General features: G+C 39.8%; 1 protein-coding gene across 5 annotated transcripts in view; it reads right to left on the reverse strand.

Annotated features, from left to right (window-relative positions):
* The window catches only part of dlgap2a (discs, large (Drosophila) homolog-associated protein 2a), an 874,451-nt gene that overhangs the window by 592,796 nt on the left and 260,083 nt on the right, over positions 1-21,572 (reverse strand). For 3 of the 5 annotated variants that reach the window (XM_080192051.1, XM_080192054.1, XM_080192050.1), the window contains one exon: positions 20,976-21,199. The exons of 1 other annotated variant lie outside the window; for it this stretch is intronic. In XM_080192051.1, coding sequence (XP_080048177.1) covers positions 20,976-21,078 — 103 coding nt within the window. In that variant the 5' untranslated portion in view covers positions 21,079-21,199. Of the gene's footprint in view, positions 1-10,029; positions 10,077-20,975; positions 21,200-21,572 lie in introns of those variants that run through there. One more of the 5 variants, XM_080192053.1, reaches the window with a different exon arrangement.

The following is a 21,572-nucleotide window of genomic DNA, read 5'->3' on the forward strand; positions in this document are numbered from 1 at the left end:
AAAGATCAGATCAACCAATATTTTATTAAATAGTTGAGTAGGCTGAAGGAGGCATACAGCCCCATATCTTCCGCTCATATTTCTTATTTTGTTCTGTCAAATATATACTTTAAAACTCACATGAATATTCTATTAATTTGAAATGGAACTTGGGAACATAGGAATTGGGAGCAGAAGTAGGCAAATTCAGCCCTCGAGCTTGCTCTGCCATTCAATCAGATCATGGCTGGTTCTCCCTGGTCTCAAATCCACCTCCCGACATGTTCCTCATATCCCTTTTTTTATCTGAAATGTGTCTATCTCCTGGCTATATGTCCCATATGTCTATGTCAGACTCCACCATGCTATGGGGCAGCTTTTCCACAAATCCACCATCCTCTGCAAGAAGTAGTTCCTCCTCATTTCTGTTTTAAATCTACCACCTCTCATCTATACCTGTGAAATGTGAGATTGCTGATGTGAGCTTTAGCAATCACAGTTTACTGGGTGTTGTCTGGGTCAATTGTTGAAGAAGGTAATGTAAATACATGAGGACAATCCTTTATTGCAAATGCTGTGACTCAAAGTTCTCTTTGCTCACATTTTGTCTGGTGTCTGTTGTGAACTTCTACCATAGTGTGATCCATGCCCTTCTAGTTACTGTAATTCATGGTTACTGGAGAAAATCACCGATAAATCTTGGCAAGATACAGATGATTAGTAAACAAATAAGTAAAAACCTAACATTATTTACTATGAAGACAACAAAGGTATTATGACTATAATCATGCCAAAAACTAAGGCTAAATTAAGATAAAGTAGCAGGTTTGAGCATCATGCATTTTATTGATCATCACAGAACTGTTGCAGCACAACTGTCTGCACTGGCTGTCCAAACAAGCTTCATGGTTTAATGCCCTGATTTTCCCCCATACCCCTCACATTATTTCTATGCAAATAATCATCTAATGCCTTATTGAATGCCCAATTGAACCTACCCTCACCACACTTCCAGGCAGTGCATTTCAGGCCCAAACCACTTGTTGTGTGAAAAAAAAAACTCACATCACATTTGCTTCTACTGCAAAAGGCTTTAAATCTGTGCCTTCTTGTTCATAAGTAGCACAAACATTCAAATTTACACCCAGCACTTTCTACCTATAGAGTTCCTGATCTAATATGGGGTGGCAATGGATAATGGAAGAATAGGAAAACTAAAATCAAGCTGCCCACACCATACACATCCTTGTATAGTAACTTTAAAGAGGCCCATCATGTGGGCCACTCAGAATATAAGCTCCCTGATTTAGGCAGTAGTGGCTTGCCCAATCAGGCAGCCCTGCCTATGTCTGTAGTGTGATGTGTCAGGGTCACTGGGACTCTAGGTTTAGACTCCATACGAGGAAGTACCTGCCTGAGGGTTGTCGACTATATAAATAAATCAAATTTTGGTGAAGAGACATTGGTCTCAGTGGAGTTATTACACCTTGGTAGCTAACCACTGGAAAGCACTTACAGAATTGTGGGAGTGACCAGGTGGAAGAGCAGGAAGTTTGGCAAAATTAAATGAAAAGCAAATCTGTTTTAAAAGAGACATTTTCTACCAATAGAGTATTGTATGAGTACTGTAGCATACTGTATAGTACTACATACAGGGCGGTGTGGTGGCACAGTGGCTAGCAATGCTGCCTCACAGGTGCCAGGGACCCAGGTTTGATTCCCAACGTGGGTCACTGTCTGTGTGGACTCTGCACATTCTCCTTGTGTCTGTGTGGGATTCCTCCCACAGTCCAAAAGACTGGTTAGGTGCATTAGCCAAGCTGGGTTCTCCCTTGGTGTGCCTGACCAGGTGCCAGGGTGTGGCGAAGGAGAGAATTTTCACAGTAACTTCATCGCGGTGTTGATGTAAGTCTACTATCGACACCAATAAATAAACTTAAAAAAAGCATCAAGATTAAGCATGGCTTGCTTTACAAAGGGAACACTGTAATTTGTTACTTTTTCTAGAAATATCTCTTGTACTCTGACCAAATCCAAACCTAGCATCGGGTGGGGATAGAGAAAGAGAGTTAAATGGGCCCTACACCTAAAAGTTTTCACATGCTGCTCACTGCACAGCATGTTAATGTGCACGGAAGAAGAAGGATGTATGCTCTGGCCTGTGAAAATCGTAAATCTCCTCCAGATTTACATACTTCCAAATATAATTAAATTTTGGATCATCATTTCAAATAGAAGCCAAAACAGGAAAAATACAAAGAGTCAGGGCAACATCAATTCAGCTGCCAGCAGCACTTTGAACACTCAACTTCTGCCTGCTAGCGTAACATATCAGAAATTCCCCAGAGCTCACTCAATAATTGGACTGCCAAGTTCAAAAGTGGATGAAAGATCTTCAAACTGGATCCAAAGCTTAGTGTTGCTAGTCAGTTAGATCATTGGAATTAACTTTGTATCTGGTCCTTGGAATCAGCTCCTATGTCCCATGCACTACCACCACCTGCCACCCCCCACCCCACCCCACTCCCCCCCCAACCCACCCCGCAAGTAATCATTCAGATCAATATTGATAAAACAAAATAGTGTGGATACTGGAAAACTGAAATAAAAACAAAAAATGCTGGATAAACTCAGCTGCTCTGACAGCATCTATGGAGACAGAAACAGAGTTAATGTTGTGAGTCCACATGACTCTTCTGTAGAGCTAAAAGGAGGTCAGACCAATTAATATTGATGTCAGTTAAATTCCCCTGTGCATTAACTTGGAACAATTCCTTTCAATTAGATTAATTTCTTATACAGACAAAGCAATTCCATTTGGGAACAAACTTTTTTAATTCAAACTCATGAACTAGAATGTCAGAAATAGTAGGAGTGAATAAGTTATAACATGAGGGGGTATAATAGGAGTGGATAATAGTAGTAAGAGGTCCTACAGTGCTGGGGAAGAATTCCTGACTCTGAGCCAGAAGCACCAGGTTTAAGTTCCACCCTCGGTCTTGATGGCCAAAGAAGGTGCGTTCATAACATGATCAAGCAGGTAGAGTGTCTCAACCTGTAAATCCTTCCAAATATGCCAGTAGCTATTGGTAAGAGTGGGATGGACTCCTGGTTAGCTGTGCTTGACGTGGAGTGGCACCCTTCAAATTATAAGCCCCTGGCAATAGATTAGCGACCAACTCTGGGAATTATTAGCTATGGAAACAGACTTAAGTCTACCTTATTGCATTACTAGCACTGGGAAGAGAATTGGAATGATAGAGTGGCATAATAGAAGTGGATAAGTTGTCCACTCTTACCAGCAATCTAATGGATTTGTTGCAGCTTTTACAGAATAACTTCTTTATGGATTTTTCCACACAATGCTTAAAATTTTCTTAGCTTCATATGCCAATGCTACTTTACTGTAAGTAAACAGAGGAAGGAGGGTAGCGGGGATCCCAGTTGGCAGCCCATAAAGTAATTGGGAGTGAACTTCATCAGTGGTTCCATTCCCCTTGGGCTGCAGAAGAGACTGCGCTGAGCTGGATCTCTGGGAATTCTGGACTTGCCTCGTAAGGGGAAAATATCTTCTGAGAGATGGCATTGGAGGAGGAATTTCCTACAGAAGCGTTTTCTGCTTGGTTGAGCCCAACTCTAACTTTATGTACATGAATGGGTTTTGAGTGAATTAAAAATGCTGATTGCCTCAATCAGGCCCTGAAATTTTTCTAGAGGCTAGCATGCCAAATGAATGATGATTAATTGAGCTGGTGCAGTTGGTCATCAGGCCAGAAGGGTGACCAGGCCTCCCTAAGAAGGAGCAATTTATTTATTTTTTCACATTTTTGCTTGTCACCCTAAAAATGACGTTTACATGTCCTGGCACTGTGTACATTAGATGACCTATCCCATCCCCACACGAACGCTCAGAGCTCAACACTAGAGAACACCAGTTAACATGACATATATACAGGGATCATGTTCCAAGGAATTTTGACCCCAGTGTTTCTTTGGTCAAATTGCCGTGAAAAGGAAATAAACAGAAATGACAGTTATACAGCATCCAATAATCTTAAATATTCCAATATTTTAGATTGAACATAACGTGGATGAAGCACTGCCCAGTTTATTACTCTTAAATTAAGATAACTGCCCCTAAAGCACATCCTGTAATTACATTTTAGCCAACTTCACTGGAATGGGTTTGCCATAATTGGAATGCTGTGTTTAAAAAGAAATACTTCCTGCTACAAAAAAAATCAAATATCCTAAATTATTTATTTTATGCACAGCTGCATGTGTTGCACATAAGTAAAGATGCAAATCATATATACACTATGATTTATTCTGAGCTTGAAACATCACAATGTGGTTATAGAATATTTCAAAGGTTTTGACAAGCCCCAGATCATTTGAAACATAACCTTGGACATGCAAATCTGAATGTTTCATGTAGACCAAATCATTGTGATTCTCAGCAAGAACCCAATTGCAGGAGTTGGTTTAATGTTGTTTCAATTTGAACATCTGTCTGTATGTCACAAAATACCGTTCAATAAATCAAATTGGATCAATCTAACCTACGCCTTTACTCCCAATTTTTTTTTAAATGTAATTTATTAATATTGCTTTATACTCAGTTGTATAGAGTCAGCTTGCTGACTGGAACACATTGGCCTGAAACTCAGTATTGGACTTCAGGCTTCATTTCAATTAGGCTGTTAACCAGTGAAGTGGATTTAAATTTCTGGCTTTCAGTTAGCTCCTGCAGAGGTAATGGTAACCAAGAGAGAAGCAGGCAATTGTGAGTGGGGTATTCACACAATGAGAGGTCATTATGGATGGGAAGGTAATGTTTTCTCATCTTAGGCACATTGCAAAAATATATGTTGTCCTCATATGTTCCCTCATCAACTTTCTATCTCTTAATGGTGTAACAAACCCCAAAGGGAAAAGAAATCTTAAGTTTGAATCAGTTCAGAGGCTAGGGCAGTCCTTGGATTATCTGTGCATGCACCAGCTGTAGAATGGCCACACATTCACAGTTCATGTTTTTTCCCTGTTTGCTATGCTGGAGGATAGTTACACATGCACACTTTGTAATCATTCTGGGAACTAGCTCTGTGCACAGGGGCCAAATGTGCAGTTTGTTTCTTTAGTTCTGTAGTTCTAGAACTGGTCTTCTATGCCTGTGCTGAAAAGAAAAATGAAGAAAAATGAAACAGATTGAAACTGGAGGAGAGATGACCTAAAGAAAAGTACCATTCCAGAGAAGGTGTCTCAAGGAGCAGGATAAAGGGGGTTAGGGAGTAGGTTCCAAATCAGGTTGTGGAACAGAGAGAGGTCCAAGAAAGAAGTCTAAGTTAAACGGCAAGGACACAAATTTGTAACAGATCCTGTTAAGTAAAGAGGTGGGAGCACAGCAATTGACTCAAGTTAAAAAGACTGCCAGGAACAGACTTAAAGCAAAGTGGGCTTAAGAGAAGGCAGAAGACCTAAGGAGGCAGCCAGAGGCTGGTGTTTCTACAGGCCTTTGGAGTAGCAGTGGTTCTGCTGGTACAGCCAAATGTCTGAAAGTGTGCTTGCAAAATGAAACCTAAACGCATGTGGAGATCCGGGGAAGGAGAGGTTCAAACCCTGGAGGTAGATCCTTGGTGAAGATTTTCAAATGGAAGTGACATTTGGGAGAGAATTCCAGCATGGAGATTGGAAACACTGGTGAAAATAACAAAGTTTCAGTGAGACAAGCATCTGGGAGGTTGATGAGAAATCCATGGAATTTGTTTTGGTGTCTGTCACTTCTTTGGGGGATGGTGTGTCTGACACAGTTCACGTACTAATTTATGCGCACTGCCTATTTACCATTAATATTAAAGTATCAGATAGATAATGTAAATTGTGTATCTTTACCTGTAAAGGTACGGTTGGAGTGAAGGAATAATGTTATTTGACTCATTTATTTGTGTTGTATTGAAATCTTTCAAACCTTTGAGTCCAGTGTAAAATAGTTAATTTTTCTTGTTTAATGAACATCTTATGCTTTGTGTTCAAAGTACACAGGCAGACTGCTGTGAATGTGTTCAGTAACTGCCCGTCACAGTTTTCTAAAAGCAAAATGAAGATTAGGATCTATCAAGCCAGATTTCACTCTGGGATCTGATTTCTCCAGTTATAAAATCAGCTGGGACCATAATAGTGATATCATTCGTAAACTTTTCATACGTGTGGCATAGAAATCTACCTTTCCATACTGCCACTTGGCTCATTTACCAGCACAATGCTTAGCTAACATCAAAGCATGAATAAATTTGATTAAAGACATCCTGGTCAACTGTGCTTAACATTCCGAATGCTGCCCGCTCACTTTCGACATTATAGAATGTTTTTCCATGCTCTGTTGGAGCTTCAAATCCCAACCCTCAGCCATGAACAAGATCACATACTCCCACATAGAACCATAGATGTTTACTGCACTTCCCTTTGTGACTTTGGTGTCTCTTTACAATCCAAAATTAATTCCCTCAGCATCTCTGCACAATCCATAATCTTCCTCTGCTTAAAGCATTGCTCCGCTTTCAGTCAAAAGATGCAATATTCTTTGACTCAACCATTTCCTGCATCAAAACATTCCACGCTTCAAGGACCCTTGCAGTAAAGAATTTGTTCCAAGCCTTTTTGTTTTTATTCCCAACTATATTCATTTTAAACTGGTACTTCCTGCACAGTAGATGTTCTTGTTCTGTATTGAAAGCTTTCAAAATTTTCATTGTGTTCTATTCAAATACTATTAGGAGTATTTGAATAAAATGGTGGCACAGCGGTTAGCACTGCTGCCTCACAGCACCAGGGACACGGGTTCAATTCCAGCCTCGGGTGACTGCATGGAGTGTGCACTTTTGCACCATCTTCCTGTGTCTGCATGAGTTTCCTCTGGACTTTTCGGTTTCCTCCCACAGTCCAAAGATATGCAGGGTAGGTGGATTGGCCATGCTGAATTGTCCCTCAGTCTTCTGAGATGCATAAGTTAGGGGCATTTGCAGGGTAAAAATGTGGAGTTATGGGGAAAGGGCCTATGTAAGATGCTCTGTTGGTAAGTTGGTGCAGACTCGTTGGCCAGATGGTCTCCTTCTACATTGCAGGGATTCTATGATTCTGTGATTATCTCCAGTCTCTCTTTATAATTGCATTTTCTCATTCCTGGTATCATCCTGGTGAATATCCAGTGTACCATTTTCTTGGATTAATGTCCTTTCAATTGTCAAGTGCCCAGATGTCTACTCCATTTGACATAAGCATTGGATATACTTATTGATGTATTTTTGTTACAAGGACAATGGTTAGGCCACATTTGGACTCCAATATAATAACCTAGGGATAGACAATAACCTGACTTATTTGTCTCTCTCTCTTCATGAACAGACACATTAATTTGGCTACACACCTTACCCCAGGACAATCTGTAGTGAAAGCATCTTCATCTCATTTATGTTCAAATCTCTCTCACCACCTTCCCATGACCCATTCTACATTCCTCATTTTCTCTGAGCATTGTTGGCCTTGATTTCATCATACAATTTTCATCCTCTGCAAATTGAACTCTCCAAACATTTTGGTCATCCACACTCTACCCTGCCCTGTTGAAATATAAGTCTTCCTTTTTCTATCACAACATTACCCATCTTTGCTCCAATCATCCCATTACAGCTGTCATGTACTCTATTTACTCTGAACATAAGTCATCCATATCTGTGCATAATTTGGTTTCAGTTACCCATCCATTCCTTCAAACTCGATGAAGGTTTTTCCTTGCCCCAATCCTTTCCTTGGCAGCAAGGTAAATTCTAGCCTGCAGAGTACTCTTTGGAATCAGAAGTGAAAGTGGCCCCATTCTTTGAGAAATAAAAGATGGAGGATGTGCATTTTTTGCTTTAAAACATGTTCTATAGTTTTATCAAAAATTAAGCAACTGTGTCCTACATGTTTTACAATCATGGTCCACTTGATGGTTATATTGTTGTGAATCTGGCTGCTGCAAAAAATATATGGACAACCCTGCTGAAGTTCTCAAAATTTCAATCCGTGATCTTCTGACCCATGATGCAGGAGTGCTACCAATTGACATGCTAACTATTCAATACTATTCTCATTCTTTAAAACAGAACTATTCATAGAAATAGGAAAGCACGAGGAAAAAGATGAGGAAGATCATTTTTAAAATGAGACTGCTAACATGTTTAAGAAATTTCTTGTTGCCATTTTCTTCTGAGAAAAATAGTTGAAACACCGTGACGCTGAAATAAACACTAATATTCAACAGGCATGTTATGAGGTGGGGAAGAGTTTGCAAAAAATGCTTAAAACCGTTTCTGCACAAACATATTTTACTGTAAACCATACTAGATGGTTACGTTGTTTGGGGGCTGTCTCTGACTTCCCTTTTTCTCCAATTCACTTTTCCCTTCATTCTTGTTTTGTTCTGTTTTCATTATGTTACCACATTTCTAGATAAGTAAACCAGCTTCAAACAGAGTTGGAAAGCTCTGCTTCACAAAATGATTCTGGGTTTGTCTTTCTCTCCTGCGTGATATGTTTGTGAGCTAGTTGGGAAAAAAATGTAAAAAAAAGTACATCCTCCATCTTAAGTTGGGAATGGCGTGATAATTACTACATTTTTAAGGCGGTCTAGGATGGATAAGACTACCCTAACCTCTCCCCCACCATAGCAAGGTTTGTTTATTTTACCTAATTTGTCACTGGTCTATTCAATTTTTGGCCAAAACTCAATAAATACCATTTCACATGCTTACCTATCACTCTGTTTTCTGATTGTGTTAAAATCAATACTATTGTGAAGTTCAATTTGTGAAGTGTGGTCTCTTTAAAAGCTGGTTTTGTATTCAGTGCTTAGATGTTTAAAACACAGAGTTCACAGATTGCAACTCTTTTTAATGATGACCAAGCCTTGGTAACAGGCTTTGCAGATTTTGAATTTTGACAGCTTATCAGTTTGAAGAAGACACTCTGCCAAATTTGAATTTGGCTGTTATTGGCAACATCAGACAAATCCTGGTGTAGGAAAGTTGATTAGATCATCAGGGTTATAGAGATGAACTCAACTGCCTGCTTGCAGTTCAACTAAAGGACTGCCACTTCCAAACATTAAGAGAGAGAAGAACAGTTCCCTACCACCTAAAAAATCTCATAAGAGAACTCTCCATCTATCTAACGAAGGATACCAAAATCAGAACAAGTGACAGAAGAACTCCAAAGATTTTTGGAAGCCAAAACACTTGATTGTATATATTTTTTTGAGATTTACTAAATTTCTGTTATTGTTACTTTTTAAAATAATGAATAGACCTTGTATTTATCCAGTAGTATCTTACTTTAATTGATGTATTACTTGTTTAGTTAAAGTTCCTGGTTGGTTAAATAAATAACTTGTTGATTATTCAGTTAAAGTGAATGTCAGGTCTTTCCATTAATGAACCGCTAAATGTTAATGAAGAACAGTTAACACCTTCCCACACAGATTATGAAAAGAGATATTCCTTTTTGGGGGATTCAGCATGGCTTCTCAAACAGGACCAACCTCTGCATCATAACAATACTCATTGCATTGCTACTATCATTAACCATTCCCATGGATCTAAACACTCCTACTGGTGAAATAAATCCTACATCTGTCATCAGCCAAATCATGGTTTCCTTATCTGTCCTCTCTTTTAAATTTTCAGTCCCTGATTACTGCTGCTCTCCCAGGTTTCTGAGAAATAATAATGAAATACTCAGCCACTTGGAGGAATTGGGGACATACTTAGTCGGCAGGGAAAGGAAATAAGGAAACACGAAGAACAAATTGAAGGGGGATATCAGGGTTCCACTGAGGCATGGAATTGAAGGAGGGTATAATAAAGGAGAAGAATAGAGTTAAATGGGGATTGACCAAATTAAATTTCATAAGGAGAGGTTAGGAGTAAAGGCACTTGGAGTATAATGAGGTAACACAGTTCATGAAACTTCTTCCCTTGGAGCATGATTAAAGTTCCACTTATGTAAAATCCTCACCCATTTTGAAGTCTTGCATGGGGAGCAAAGGAAGAAGTGCACCAATATCCCAGCTGAAGTCGTTGTCTGATTGATGCAATATAGTACTCAGTATCACCAATTGTCTACCGTTGTGGGTTGAAAGAAAAAGAGATATTGACATTTGCATAAATTGTAAATCAGTTATACCTGAATTCCTTGAATTAAATGCATCATCTCTGATGGCTGAGGCATAAGAAGAACAATTAGGCATTCAACTGTAATGCTTATTTTAAAAATGTGGTTTGCAGGATAAAAATGGACCTGTAGACACTATACCATTGTTATAGCATTAATATTTAGAAATAACTTATTTTAAGCAGCCATTTCAATAATTTTACAGAGAGACTGTTACATTGTTATTCAAAAATGTTTCAGTATATGGGTTCTCAGATGTAATTTATTCTTAAATAACAAGTGTGTAGAACAGCCATTTTTACATAGCCTTTCTTAGAACATACAGCACTGAAACAAATCTTACTGCCCAACAAATGCAGTCCAGCATTTATGCTCCACTCAAACATCTTCCCTAATCTACCATCAGAACACTCCCTCTTATGCTTGTTTAGCTTCATTTCAAATGCATCTAAACTATTCCCTCTGATAGCACATTCCACATTCTCATTACTCTTTGGGTAAAGAAGTTTCTTTTGCATTTCCCATTGGATTTCTTGATGACTATTTTATGTTGATGGTCTCTAAACTCTAGTCTCTTCTTCACAAGAGAAAACACTCTCTCTGTTTCAACTCCATCAAAACCTGAGCGCCTCTCAGTCTCTTCTTTAAAGAGGAGATCCAGCTTGTCAATCTTTTCCTGATATGTATACTCACACATCTCTGGTATCATCCCAGGATATCTGTTCTGCACCCTCTCCAGTGTTTCATTATTTTTATTATATGGTGGCCAGAACAACACCCAGTTCTCCGAGTGTAGTTTAACCAAGGTTTAACATCACCTCCCTACTTTTCAATTATATCCCTCTCGAAACAAAGACAGTGCTTGGCCAGCTTTTTACGGCACAACATGATGCGATTGGTGTATCTGTACTCCAAGATTCCTTTGTTTCTCTAACCTCACCTAGACTTGCACTTTCCAGATTATAAGTGACTTCTATATTCTTCCTTCCAAAATCTACTCCTTCACATTTATCTATATTGAACTTCATTTGTCAACTATTTGCCCATTCTGCAGTTTCCTTGATATCTTCCTGTGTTTTTTTGCAGTCCTCCTCAGCATTGACTATACCCCCGTTTCCCCCTAAACACCCACCAAATTTGGTGTCATCTGCAAATGTAGAAATCATAGTTCTCACTCAGAAGTCCAATCATTAATGTAAGTTGTGAACAACCATGTCCCTTCACTGATCCCTGTGGATTATCACTTTCCACTTTCTGCCACTCTGGATAACTACCCATTACTCCCATTCTCTGCTTTCTGTCTTGACGCCAGCGAGCAATCCATTCTGCCACTTGTCACTGGCTCCATATTCTCTGATCCTATTTATTAGTCTAGTAAGGGCACTTTATCACAGACCCTTTGAATATTAAGGTAAAGTAGGTTTACCACATGACTATTGTCTACTCGCTCTGTCACCTCCTGTAAAAAAAAAAGGCTGGTCAAGCGAGATTTTCTCTTTTGAAATTCATGCTGACTTTTAACTATATTTCCCACTTTCAGTCGTTCCTCTATTCTATCCTTTCAGAGGGATTCCATTATTTTTCCTATTACCAATGTTGAGCTGATTGGTCTACAGTTCCCTGAGTATGTTCTGTACCTCCTCTCAAATATTAAAATAGCATTAGATGACTGCCAGTGCTCTGGCCCTATCACTTGCCTAGATTATTGCTTAGAAATGCATGGAAGTAATCCATTTGGACCAGGGGCTTTATCCTCTTTTGAGTTTGATTAGTTTATTGAGTACATTTTTTTTGTTATAAATGCACTTATCTCAATGTTTATCTCAACATTCAATGTCATGTCTATCTGTTCTACCTTCTTGGTAAACACTGAAGCAAAATAATTATTTCATATTTTTTTCATCTCTCTATCATTACCTGTGGCGTTATACCTTTTATCTCTTAATGATCTTATTCCCATTACAGCCTTCCTTTTTTATTGATGTGTTTATAAAATCTTTTACTATTTTGTTTTATTTTGCTTGATAATTTAGTTTCCTTGTTTCTGTTTGCATTCTTAATTAGGTTTTTGACTCTCTCCTAATCTCTTTATAATTTCCCTTATTCTCTTTTATTATGCACTCCTCTAGTATCTACGTACTGAATGATTTTTTTAAGATTGAATATATCATCAGCATGCTTGGAAGACTGGTCGCATAAATAAGCTGAAAAGAAATATGGATCTGCGAGAAGGTAGCAACGGAAGAAAAAGCATATATACACACTGTTACAGATATAAATTATAAATTCTACCATCAACAATTACAACAACATGCAGTTATACAATATTTTAAGTTATTAACAAAAACCCATGGGGCACAATCTTACTGCCCATTCATATCACGCTCTTGCAGCCGGCCAAATCTTCACTCATTGCGACAGGATAGGAAAATCCTGCCGGTGTGAACAGTGGTAAGATTCTAGCCACAGTGTTTCACAGAGCAGTACACATAGCTGGATGCCAAGTTAAAGAAGGAGATAGAAAGGGATGTCACTAATCACTTGGGCAAAGAGGTGGATTTAAAGTTGGGGGGGGGGCGGTGAGGAAGATAGAATGGAGGGTGTGAGAAACAGTCAATCCATGTATGAGGGGGTTGTAGGTATAGAGGAGATTGCAAAAATGGGAAGAAGTAAAGTCAAAAAAGGATTTAGGCAAGAAGATGAGAATTTAAAATTTAAAAGTTGGGGAATTGTGTACCAACCTAGGTCTGTGAGGACTGGCAAAATGAATGAATGGGACTTGATGTGGAATAAGAAATGGCATCAGGATTATAGGTGAGCTTACAGATAAATTTATAGTGAGGGGAGGATGGGGGCAGCTGCTCTGGATGTTGTAATTGCACCTGAGCAGGGACAGAAATGTGAAATACAACAGAGGTAGAAATGAGGAGTCTTTGAGCTAAAGAAGAAATAACTTCCTGACTTGAAACTATGGACAGGAATTTCTGTCCCTCCCCTCCCCTTGCCTGCCCATGGCATGTTTTTGAAGGCAGAGATGGCTCACCATTATCCACCGGTGGGATCTTCTGGTCCTGCTGATGTCTACTGTGTTTTGTGTGGCTCACTTGTTCCACTGCTGGGGAACCCACGGGAGGGGGTGGTTGCCTTTAGTGTGGACAAAACATCCTGCCGGGGAGTAGGGTCAGAAAATTCCACTCTATATTTGGCACTCCTATACTGTCGCTGAGTCAAAATGCTGGAACCCCCTCCCTAGCAGTATTGTGGGTGTATGTACTCCTGGTTTGGTTCAGCCTGCTGGGAAGTGGGATCAATGATAAGGATATGGAGTTTGTGCCCAGACTAAAGACAATGGCTTCATTCCTTCCATTTAATTGGAGTAAAATGAAGGATAACAAAGAGGAGGAAGAGAGATGGTGGAGAGATGGAGTTCAGTGTTGTCAGCATAATCCTGATAATTGCAGATTGTTGACCCCATAGGCATAGAGGAGCAGGAGAATGCCATTCAGTCCATTGAGCCAGCTCTGCCATTCAACACAATCACGGCTGATCATCCGCTTCAATGTCTTTTTCCTATACTATACCCAATAAGAACAGAGGAAAATTATGTTTACGGATTAAGTAAGTGAAGAGCAAGAGGGGGGATAGGATAGATACTTTGGCAACTTTGGATAATAATGCACCGCTGAGAAGAAAAGCCATATAGAAGTGAAACCAAGTAAAGATTGAACCACTAAGCTCTGCAGTAGGGGTGAAAGATTGACATAGAAAAAATCTGGGACTCTCACTGGAAAAGCTGTTAAGGCTAAATCATTGAAAATTTCAAACCTGAGATTAACAGATTTTTGTTTGGTTAGGATATTAAGGGTTACTTAATCAAGCAAGCTATGATCTAAGTAAATGCAGAGCCGGCTCAAGGGATTGACCAATCTATTCTTATGATCTTAGATTAAATCAACTGTGGAAGTTATTTGGCTGCATCAGTCCTGATTGGAGAATTTCAAAACAAGAATTGCAAGGAAGTGGTCATCACTGGGAGGTGACAACAAAGAGATTGGATGTGAGGTGGCAGTTTACAAGAGAAGGCTCAAGAGTGTCCGTTTTCAGGAGAGGGGTGATAGTAGGGAATTTTCACAGTAACTTCATTGTAATGTTGATGTAAGCCTACTGTGGCACTAATAAATAAACTTTAAGATGGTTTTGAAAGGGAATGGGTCTTTCCCACCTCTGTAGTGAATGGAAATTGAGGCCAAATACTTGGATTTGTAGTGGGAACACAACTTTCAAAGTGCAATTGTAAATAACTTGGCAAGATTTTTTTCCAAAAAAGAAGAATGGATTAAGAAGTAGAGTCAGAATGCACCTTGAGTAGGGAGGGATACAAAATTGGAAGTTAATTATATTATTAGGAATAAAGAGTCCACAGGAAATAATATGACCAAGTGAGTGAGCATGAATATGGGTAGGAGAATATATATGGTAAGTTAAGTCATGGGAAGACAGGGAAGCAGAAAATTCAGAGGAGAACTATCATGGACATTGAAATCACTGAAGAGGAGGAAATGCTCTGTGCAAAGGCTGAAAGAGTAATAGACAGAATTTTGGGAAGGAACACAAGCACGAAGACTCCTCTGTGGGGTAGAACTGACAGTACACCTATCAGTGGCCTCTGTGTCTGCTTAGCAGTGCTGGGGCTACAGAGCTGCCAACCATCCAACTGGCTGGCATTTAAGGCAGGATATCCTCCTACGACAAGGACAGAAAGACTATTTCTTCGGGTGGATGTAGCTGTTACTATGGGGCATAACTTTAAGGTTCATGGTGGGAGATATAGGAGGGATGTCCGAGGTAGGTTCTTCACTCAGAGAGTGCTTGGGGTGTGGAATGCATTGCCTGCTGTGATAGTGGAGTCGGACACTTTAGGAACTTTCAAGCGGTTATTAGATAGGCACATGGAGCACACCAGAATGATAGGGAGTGGGATAGCTTGATCTTGGGTTTGGACATAGCTCGGCACAACATCGAGGGCTGAAGGGCCTGAACTGTGCTGTATTGTTCTATGTTCTATCTCTAAGTCTCACCTTAAAGCAATTAACACTGCTCACAGCATTAATTGCTGCAAGGCAGCCATATGAGATCATGGGCGGGCACCTCCACCCCCCACATTTTAGTTGAGGGGACATGAACAAACATAGAACATAGAACCCTACAGTGCAGAAAGAGGCCCTTCGGCCCATCGAGTCTGCACCGAACACAATCCCATCCAGGCCCTACCCCCATATCCCTATATATTATACCCACTAATCCCTCTAACCGACACATCCCTGGATACTAAGGGGCAATTTCTTAGTATGGCCAATCAAGCTAACCCCGCACATCTTTGGACAGTATCATGACTCTCTGTAAAATTCAGCCCTTAGATCCAAAATTGGCAAAATGATAGGAAGCAAAGGGTAATGCTTGATAGATATTTTTTATGACTGGAATCTTATTTCTAGTGGGGTCTGCAGGCCTGAGTACTGTGTCTCTTGCTGTTTGTGTTAAAAATCAATGCAGGGACATGATTCAGTCTAGAGAAGGGTGAGGTAATACATTTAAGGAGGGAAAATAAGGCAAGAGAATATATAATAAATGGTAGGGCAATCAGTAGGTCAGAGGCATATGGGTGCCCTGGAACACATGTCTACAGATCTCTGAAGGTTACAGATAAAATAGTTAAAAGAAAGCAACAAGCTACAATGCCTTATTAAACAAAGCATATAAAACATGAGTTAAGCCACAGGCAGATTACTGCATATCATTCTTTGGAATAGAGGAGGCTGAAGGGAAATTTTGTTAAGGTGTCAAATTATGAAGGATCCAGATAGATTGTTTGAAAATGACCTATTTCCGTTAACAGGGAGATTAGAAAACCAAGGGCACTGATTCAAAGTAATTGACAGAAGATTCAGAGGGAAGGTAAAAGGAAATGTTTTCAGTGAAGGGTTTGTGGGGGTTTGACAAGTAGTTGAGGCAAAACCCTTATTGGATTTAACTATATTTGGATATGCATTTCAAGTACAGTAACCTTCAAGTCTATGAACCAAGCGCTGGAAAGTAGAATTAGGCTCAAGAGCTCTTTTTTAACCAGCATATGCACATTAGGCCAAATGGACTCCTTCTGTGCCATAGATTTTCTGTGTTACTATCAAAATCTGGAACTATAAGTACAAAAAGAGTCTACATGGCTCTGGCAGCTCCATGAAAGATCTATCCAATTTGTTCCACTCTCATACATTGGACCTCAAGATTCAATCATGAGAATGGATCCATGGATGAGAAACTTCAGATATGAGAATAGACTGGGGAGGCTGGAGCTGTTCTGCCTGGAGAAGAGTTGGTGCAGACTTGATGGCTGAATGGCCTTCTTCTGCACTGTAAGGATTCTATGATTCTATGAAAAGAAATTTTGAAGAGATTTGATAGAAATGTTCAAAGTCCTGAGGGTGAAGGCAGAGTGGATAGGGAGAAACTCTTCCCATTGGTAGAACGATCTAGATCCAAATAACACTGATTTAAGATGATTGGCAAAAAAGCATGCGGAAAGGCTCTTTTATGCAATGAGTCATTAGGATCTGGGGTTAACTGCCTGAGAGTGTGGTGGAGCAGATTCAATCAACATTTTCGAAGAAAATTGGATAATTATCTGCAGGGTTAGGAGAGTGGACCAGGTAAGTTGCCCTTGCAGCCATGACAGGCTCAATGATCTCTTGTGCTATAACCATTCAATGGTAGGACTGTGTGACAGGAAGTAGGGAAGAAAATAAGAGGATGTGAGAGGTAAAAAAGGGAGATAAGAGGAATGGCAACTAAAATATACGTGTGAATATATACAGAAGAAATTTGGGTTATATAGCCATCGCAGAGATTTGAAGATACATTCTAGTTGTAAACAGAGGTTATTTATTCCAGACACCTTGTATCAGATGGATCATAAACTGTTGCTCAGTATCTTCATGTTACAGTAAAACGGTATGATACACCAAACTATCAGCACAAAACTTCATCGAATCAACCTAATACAAAAACAGCACTAATGCACAAATCATAAGCCACATGTGGCTGATTGGAGTTCAGATTGGCTAATTCTATTTTCCTTTCAGAAATAAAAAATAAGTAATACTGTTGGGCATGTGATATGCATGTGTACTTTAACCTTTGTGCGTTCAGTGATAAAACAGTATAATCCATGAGTATTTTGACCTTCATAGTTACATATTTGATAATTGTTGCTAAAAAAAATACAAATGATGTTAGCACCCAGGAAAGCCAGCAGCACTGTATGGAGAAGGAAACTATCATAGTGGTCAGTGTGACCAATAGGAATAACTGCCCCAGGCAATAATAAGAAAACTCAACCAGCAATGAACAGCTCCAACAGAAGCATCACAATAAAAGGAAGTATCATTGAATTGTGTTTTGAGTGGGGAGCAGGAGCATCTCATTATGCAAGTCAACGTTCTCCAATGAAGTCAAATTCCTACATGCAACCACGGACCAAAACTTAGAAACTGTGCCAAGACGTATCCTTTCACTTAAATCATGCCAGAATGCCAAACTGTTGTGAAAGAGAAATACTTCAAAGTGAGGCTCTGAATGGCTTGTTAAGTAAATACATTTGCCAGTGTTATGTGGAAGGTGTTTTCCATGAAAGTTAATGCTAAACTGTTCTCACTCTAGCCTGGTCTGTGGTTAATCAGTGATTTCTACTGAACTAAACATTCTACAAAGCAAGGCACACAAATTTAACAGAGGTTGTCTTCTAAGTAGTGAATCTCCCTTATGGTTTAATAGGTGAATATGCCAATCCACAGTCTGTTCTGTCTCCCCGATGTTTTTTACTGTGTAAAACCTCCAATCCCATGGTCTTAAATGTAATATGTTTGTCAATTGTGGCTCAGTGGTGGCACTCGTCTCTTTGTGTGATTAGGCCCAACTCAAGAGTTGTCATAGAATATCACAGAATCCCTACAGTGCAAAAGGAGGCCTTATGGCCCATCAAGTCTGCACCAACCACAATCTCACCCAGGCCCTATTCCCGTAACACCACATATTTACCCTGATAATCCCCCTGACACTAGGGTTAATTTAGCATGGCCAATCAACCTAACCTGTACATCTTTGGACTGTGGGAGGAAACTGGAGCACCTGGAAGCAACGTACGCAGGCAAGGTGAGAATGTGGGAACTCCACATAGACAATGACCCAAGGCCAGAATTGAACCTGGGTACCTGGCTCTGTGAGGCAGGAGTGCTAACCACTTTGCCACTGTGCCATCCCAAATGGAGGCAACATCTAGGTGGACACTTAAGTGCTGTACTTTAGGACGTGCCACCTTTTTTAATGAAATGTTAAACTGAGGTCCCATCTTGGTGGACATAAAAATCTGATGGTACAATTTTGAGGAAAGCTTTCCTTGGCATCCTGCCTAATATTCACCAGTCAACATCACTAAATCAGACAGTCTGGTCATTATCATTTTGCTATTTAAAGGACCTACATCAAAATAGCAACTGCACACTAAAATAACTTTGGTTGCTGTAAAACGCCAAGATTGTGGAAGGTGGTTATGTAAACCTTTTTTTCCTCTCTTTGTGTATTGAGACAAAGGCCCTGACCTCTGATATTTATGGAGAGGAATCGGGACCAGATTTGTAGTGTGGGAGAGGTGTTAAGAGCAGCCAGGAGTTGTGGGGGCATGGATTTCCTGCTGAATTTAATAGCAAGACCTCATTTATCATTTTTGTGTTGTGACATTAACAGATTGGCCCTACTGCCAGGTGGAAAAACCAGTGGAATATAATTGTTGGGGAATGGTACTCTGCAGTCAGGAAAGATGGAAGGCTGGTGGGAGAGTTCCAGCATGGCTACCCGGAGGGAGGAAAGAACGGCTGCTTGGTCAGCTGAGTTGGCTAATAATGCCAGTGAGGAGAGGCCCAGATCAGCAGAGCATTTCCTGATGAGGCCAGAAGTGATCCTTCTTATTAGCAGCACTACAAAAGAATATTCACTTGCTTGATCTGACAGTCTCAATTTCCATTGTGCTGCTGGGTTTCCTCCCAAGCCGAGAATCAGGTGCCCAAATACATAATGCAAGAGCAGGATAGAGGGACCTTCATGACCCAGTGGTGCAACAATTCTGTAGATTCAATCACAGTTCTTAGAGTTCAAATTTTACATTTTGGCAACCATCCCACCTCCTCTGCTGATCTCCCCCTCCCGCCCCCTGTCCTGCCTATTGTGGGACAGTTAATGAACTCCAAATGATCAGAAAGATCCAGGGATGAGTCTCTTGGTCAGTGCTCAGTGTTCTAATCTCTGTCAGTACAGTGAGAAGAGCAATAATTCGCCTCAGAGCTCCTGGTGTATGTAGTGGAAAGGTGAGTGGAATTTCAGGGCCTGATCATGATCTAACAACACTAGCTGGCAAATGCACAAGTGGATGGCAAATAATATGAAAAAAAAGCAGATTTGTATTTGTTCTTCAACAGTTGGATAATCAGATAACTGCAGCTTTTACGCATAAAGAATGAGTAAAATTATTGAAATCTGCCTTGCAAACACGAACTGTACCCTGATAGCATGTCACCACCTTCAAAACAGAGGTTAAAACACAACAAGCAAACATCGTAGCACTTATTATAATCTTATAATCTAGATTTTTCCCACAATACAAATTCCTGGAAGTATTAAGTTACCTGTCAAAACTAAACAGCAACACTGGATACTTCACAATTTTTGGCACTGTTAAAATAAACAGTACGAAGTTTTATTTCAAAGCATCTAATGCAACAGCAATTGGGCCCAAGTATCATAGAATTAACTAGCTGGCTGAGTTTCTTTACATCTAGAGCAATTCAAACCTCTGTTGTTTGAACACATTGCTTTCCTTCTTAAAAAATGTTTTTTTTTGCCAAGAGGACATGGTGGTGCAATGAAATATCAGAAATCAGAACATGAATTAAAATCCAAGCCCATGCAATGGTACCCCCAACTGAGAGCTGTCAGGATCATGAAGCAGTCTGGGGGAGTTACAGCCTAGATCTTAGTGGGTGGATCAATAAATGTGCACAACATTGCTACGGTCAATTAGAGAAAACATAAAAGTGGTGTGTTTGGAAAATGAAAATATTCACATTTTGTACTGGAAGTGTTCTTCTGAGGAACTGGTAGGGAGTTAAGTGGGATGGAGATTCAATACTTATTTGGGACAGAGTCATTGAAGGTTTACTCCACATTTGGTTTTGCTTAATGCTGATACTGGCTGTCAAAAATAGTAAGAAGTCTCACAACACCAGGTTAAAATCCAACAAATTTATTTGATGGTAAACCCACTAGCTTTCAGGGTTAGCTTCAATTCATTAGCTGTAAAGACTCGCATTATAATCAGTATTCTGTAAACTGTTTGAGACCAGATCTCTCCACTCACCTGACAAAAGGGCAAACCCTGAAAGCTAGTGGGTTTACTACCAAATAAACTTGTTGGACTTTAACCCGTTGTTGTGAGACTTCTTACTGTGTTTACCCCAGTCCAACACCAGCATCTCCACATCATGTCAAAAATAGAGTAGTATTCCACCTCACCCAACATTCCTCACCTTGCTGACCATAATGAACTAATTAAAAAGAAATAAAAATGCTTGGTCATTTCTTCTGGACCTTTAGCAGTAGAAAGACAGAAAGAAAGTCATGAGTGTCAATCATTGTTACATGGCTGCCAGATAGATCACAAAACCAATCACTGCTGGACTCACATGAATTTTCTTTGTACTTGTTCTTTGGAACACCCTTAAGTAGTTTTACAATATTCTGCCAACTGATCACAGATTGCATCTTCACCAACAGCCTGGTCAACATGAACGGGGTAGCTGCACCTCTGGATCCTTTAGGTGATTGACTTTTTTCTGGAATTTCTTCGAATCCCCTTTGTGAAGGCACTCTACCACCGCATCAGTAGCCATTTGTCTTTCCATTCTTCCTGCAGTCACACAAAGTACATTTAAAATCTCAGCGATCTCCCTTCATGGCCTCAAAATCAGAACCAATGTAAGGTTCCCCAGCACTCACCTATGTGAGGAAGGCTTCGCACCAAGATTCAAAATTACATTCCAATGAAAGACACAAATTATTTGAATTTAGAAATCTTTTATTATTTTGTTCTCCCCTTTCTGTTGGCTATATTTCAATGACACAGTTCCTTTGTTTTAGGTCAAATCACCAACACTGCAGGAAACATATTGATCATTAGATATAATCATGCAAAATTAATCACTTTATTGCTCTGAATCTGTGATTACACCAATGTCAGGTTTCCATCTGCCCAATTTTGAATCACTTAATCTAGGTGCATC

This window comes from Carcharhinus amblyrhynchos, chromosome 7, assembly GCF_965287045.1.
Source record: "Carcharhinus amblyrhynchos chromosome 7, sCarAmb.v2.hapA, whole genome shotgun sequence".
NCBI lineage: Eukaryota > Metazoa > Chordata > Chondrichthyes > Carcharhiniformes > Carcharhinidae > Carcharhinus > Carcharhinus amblyrhynchos.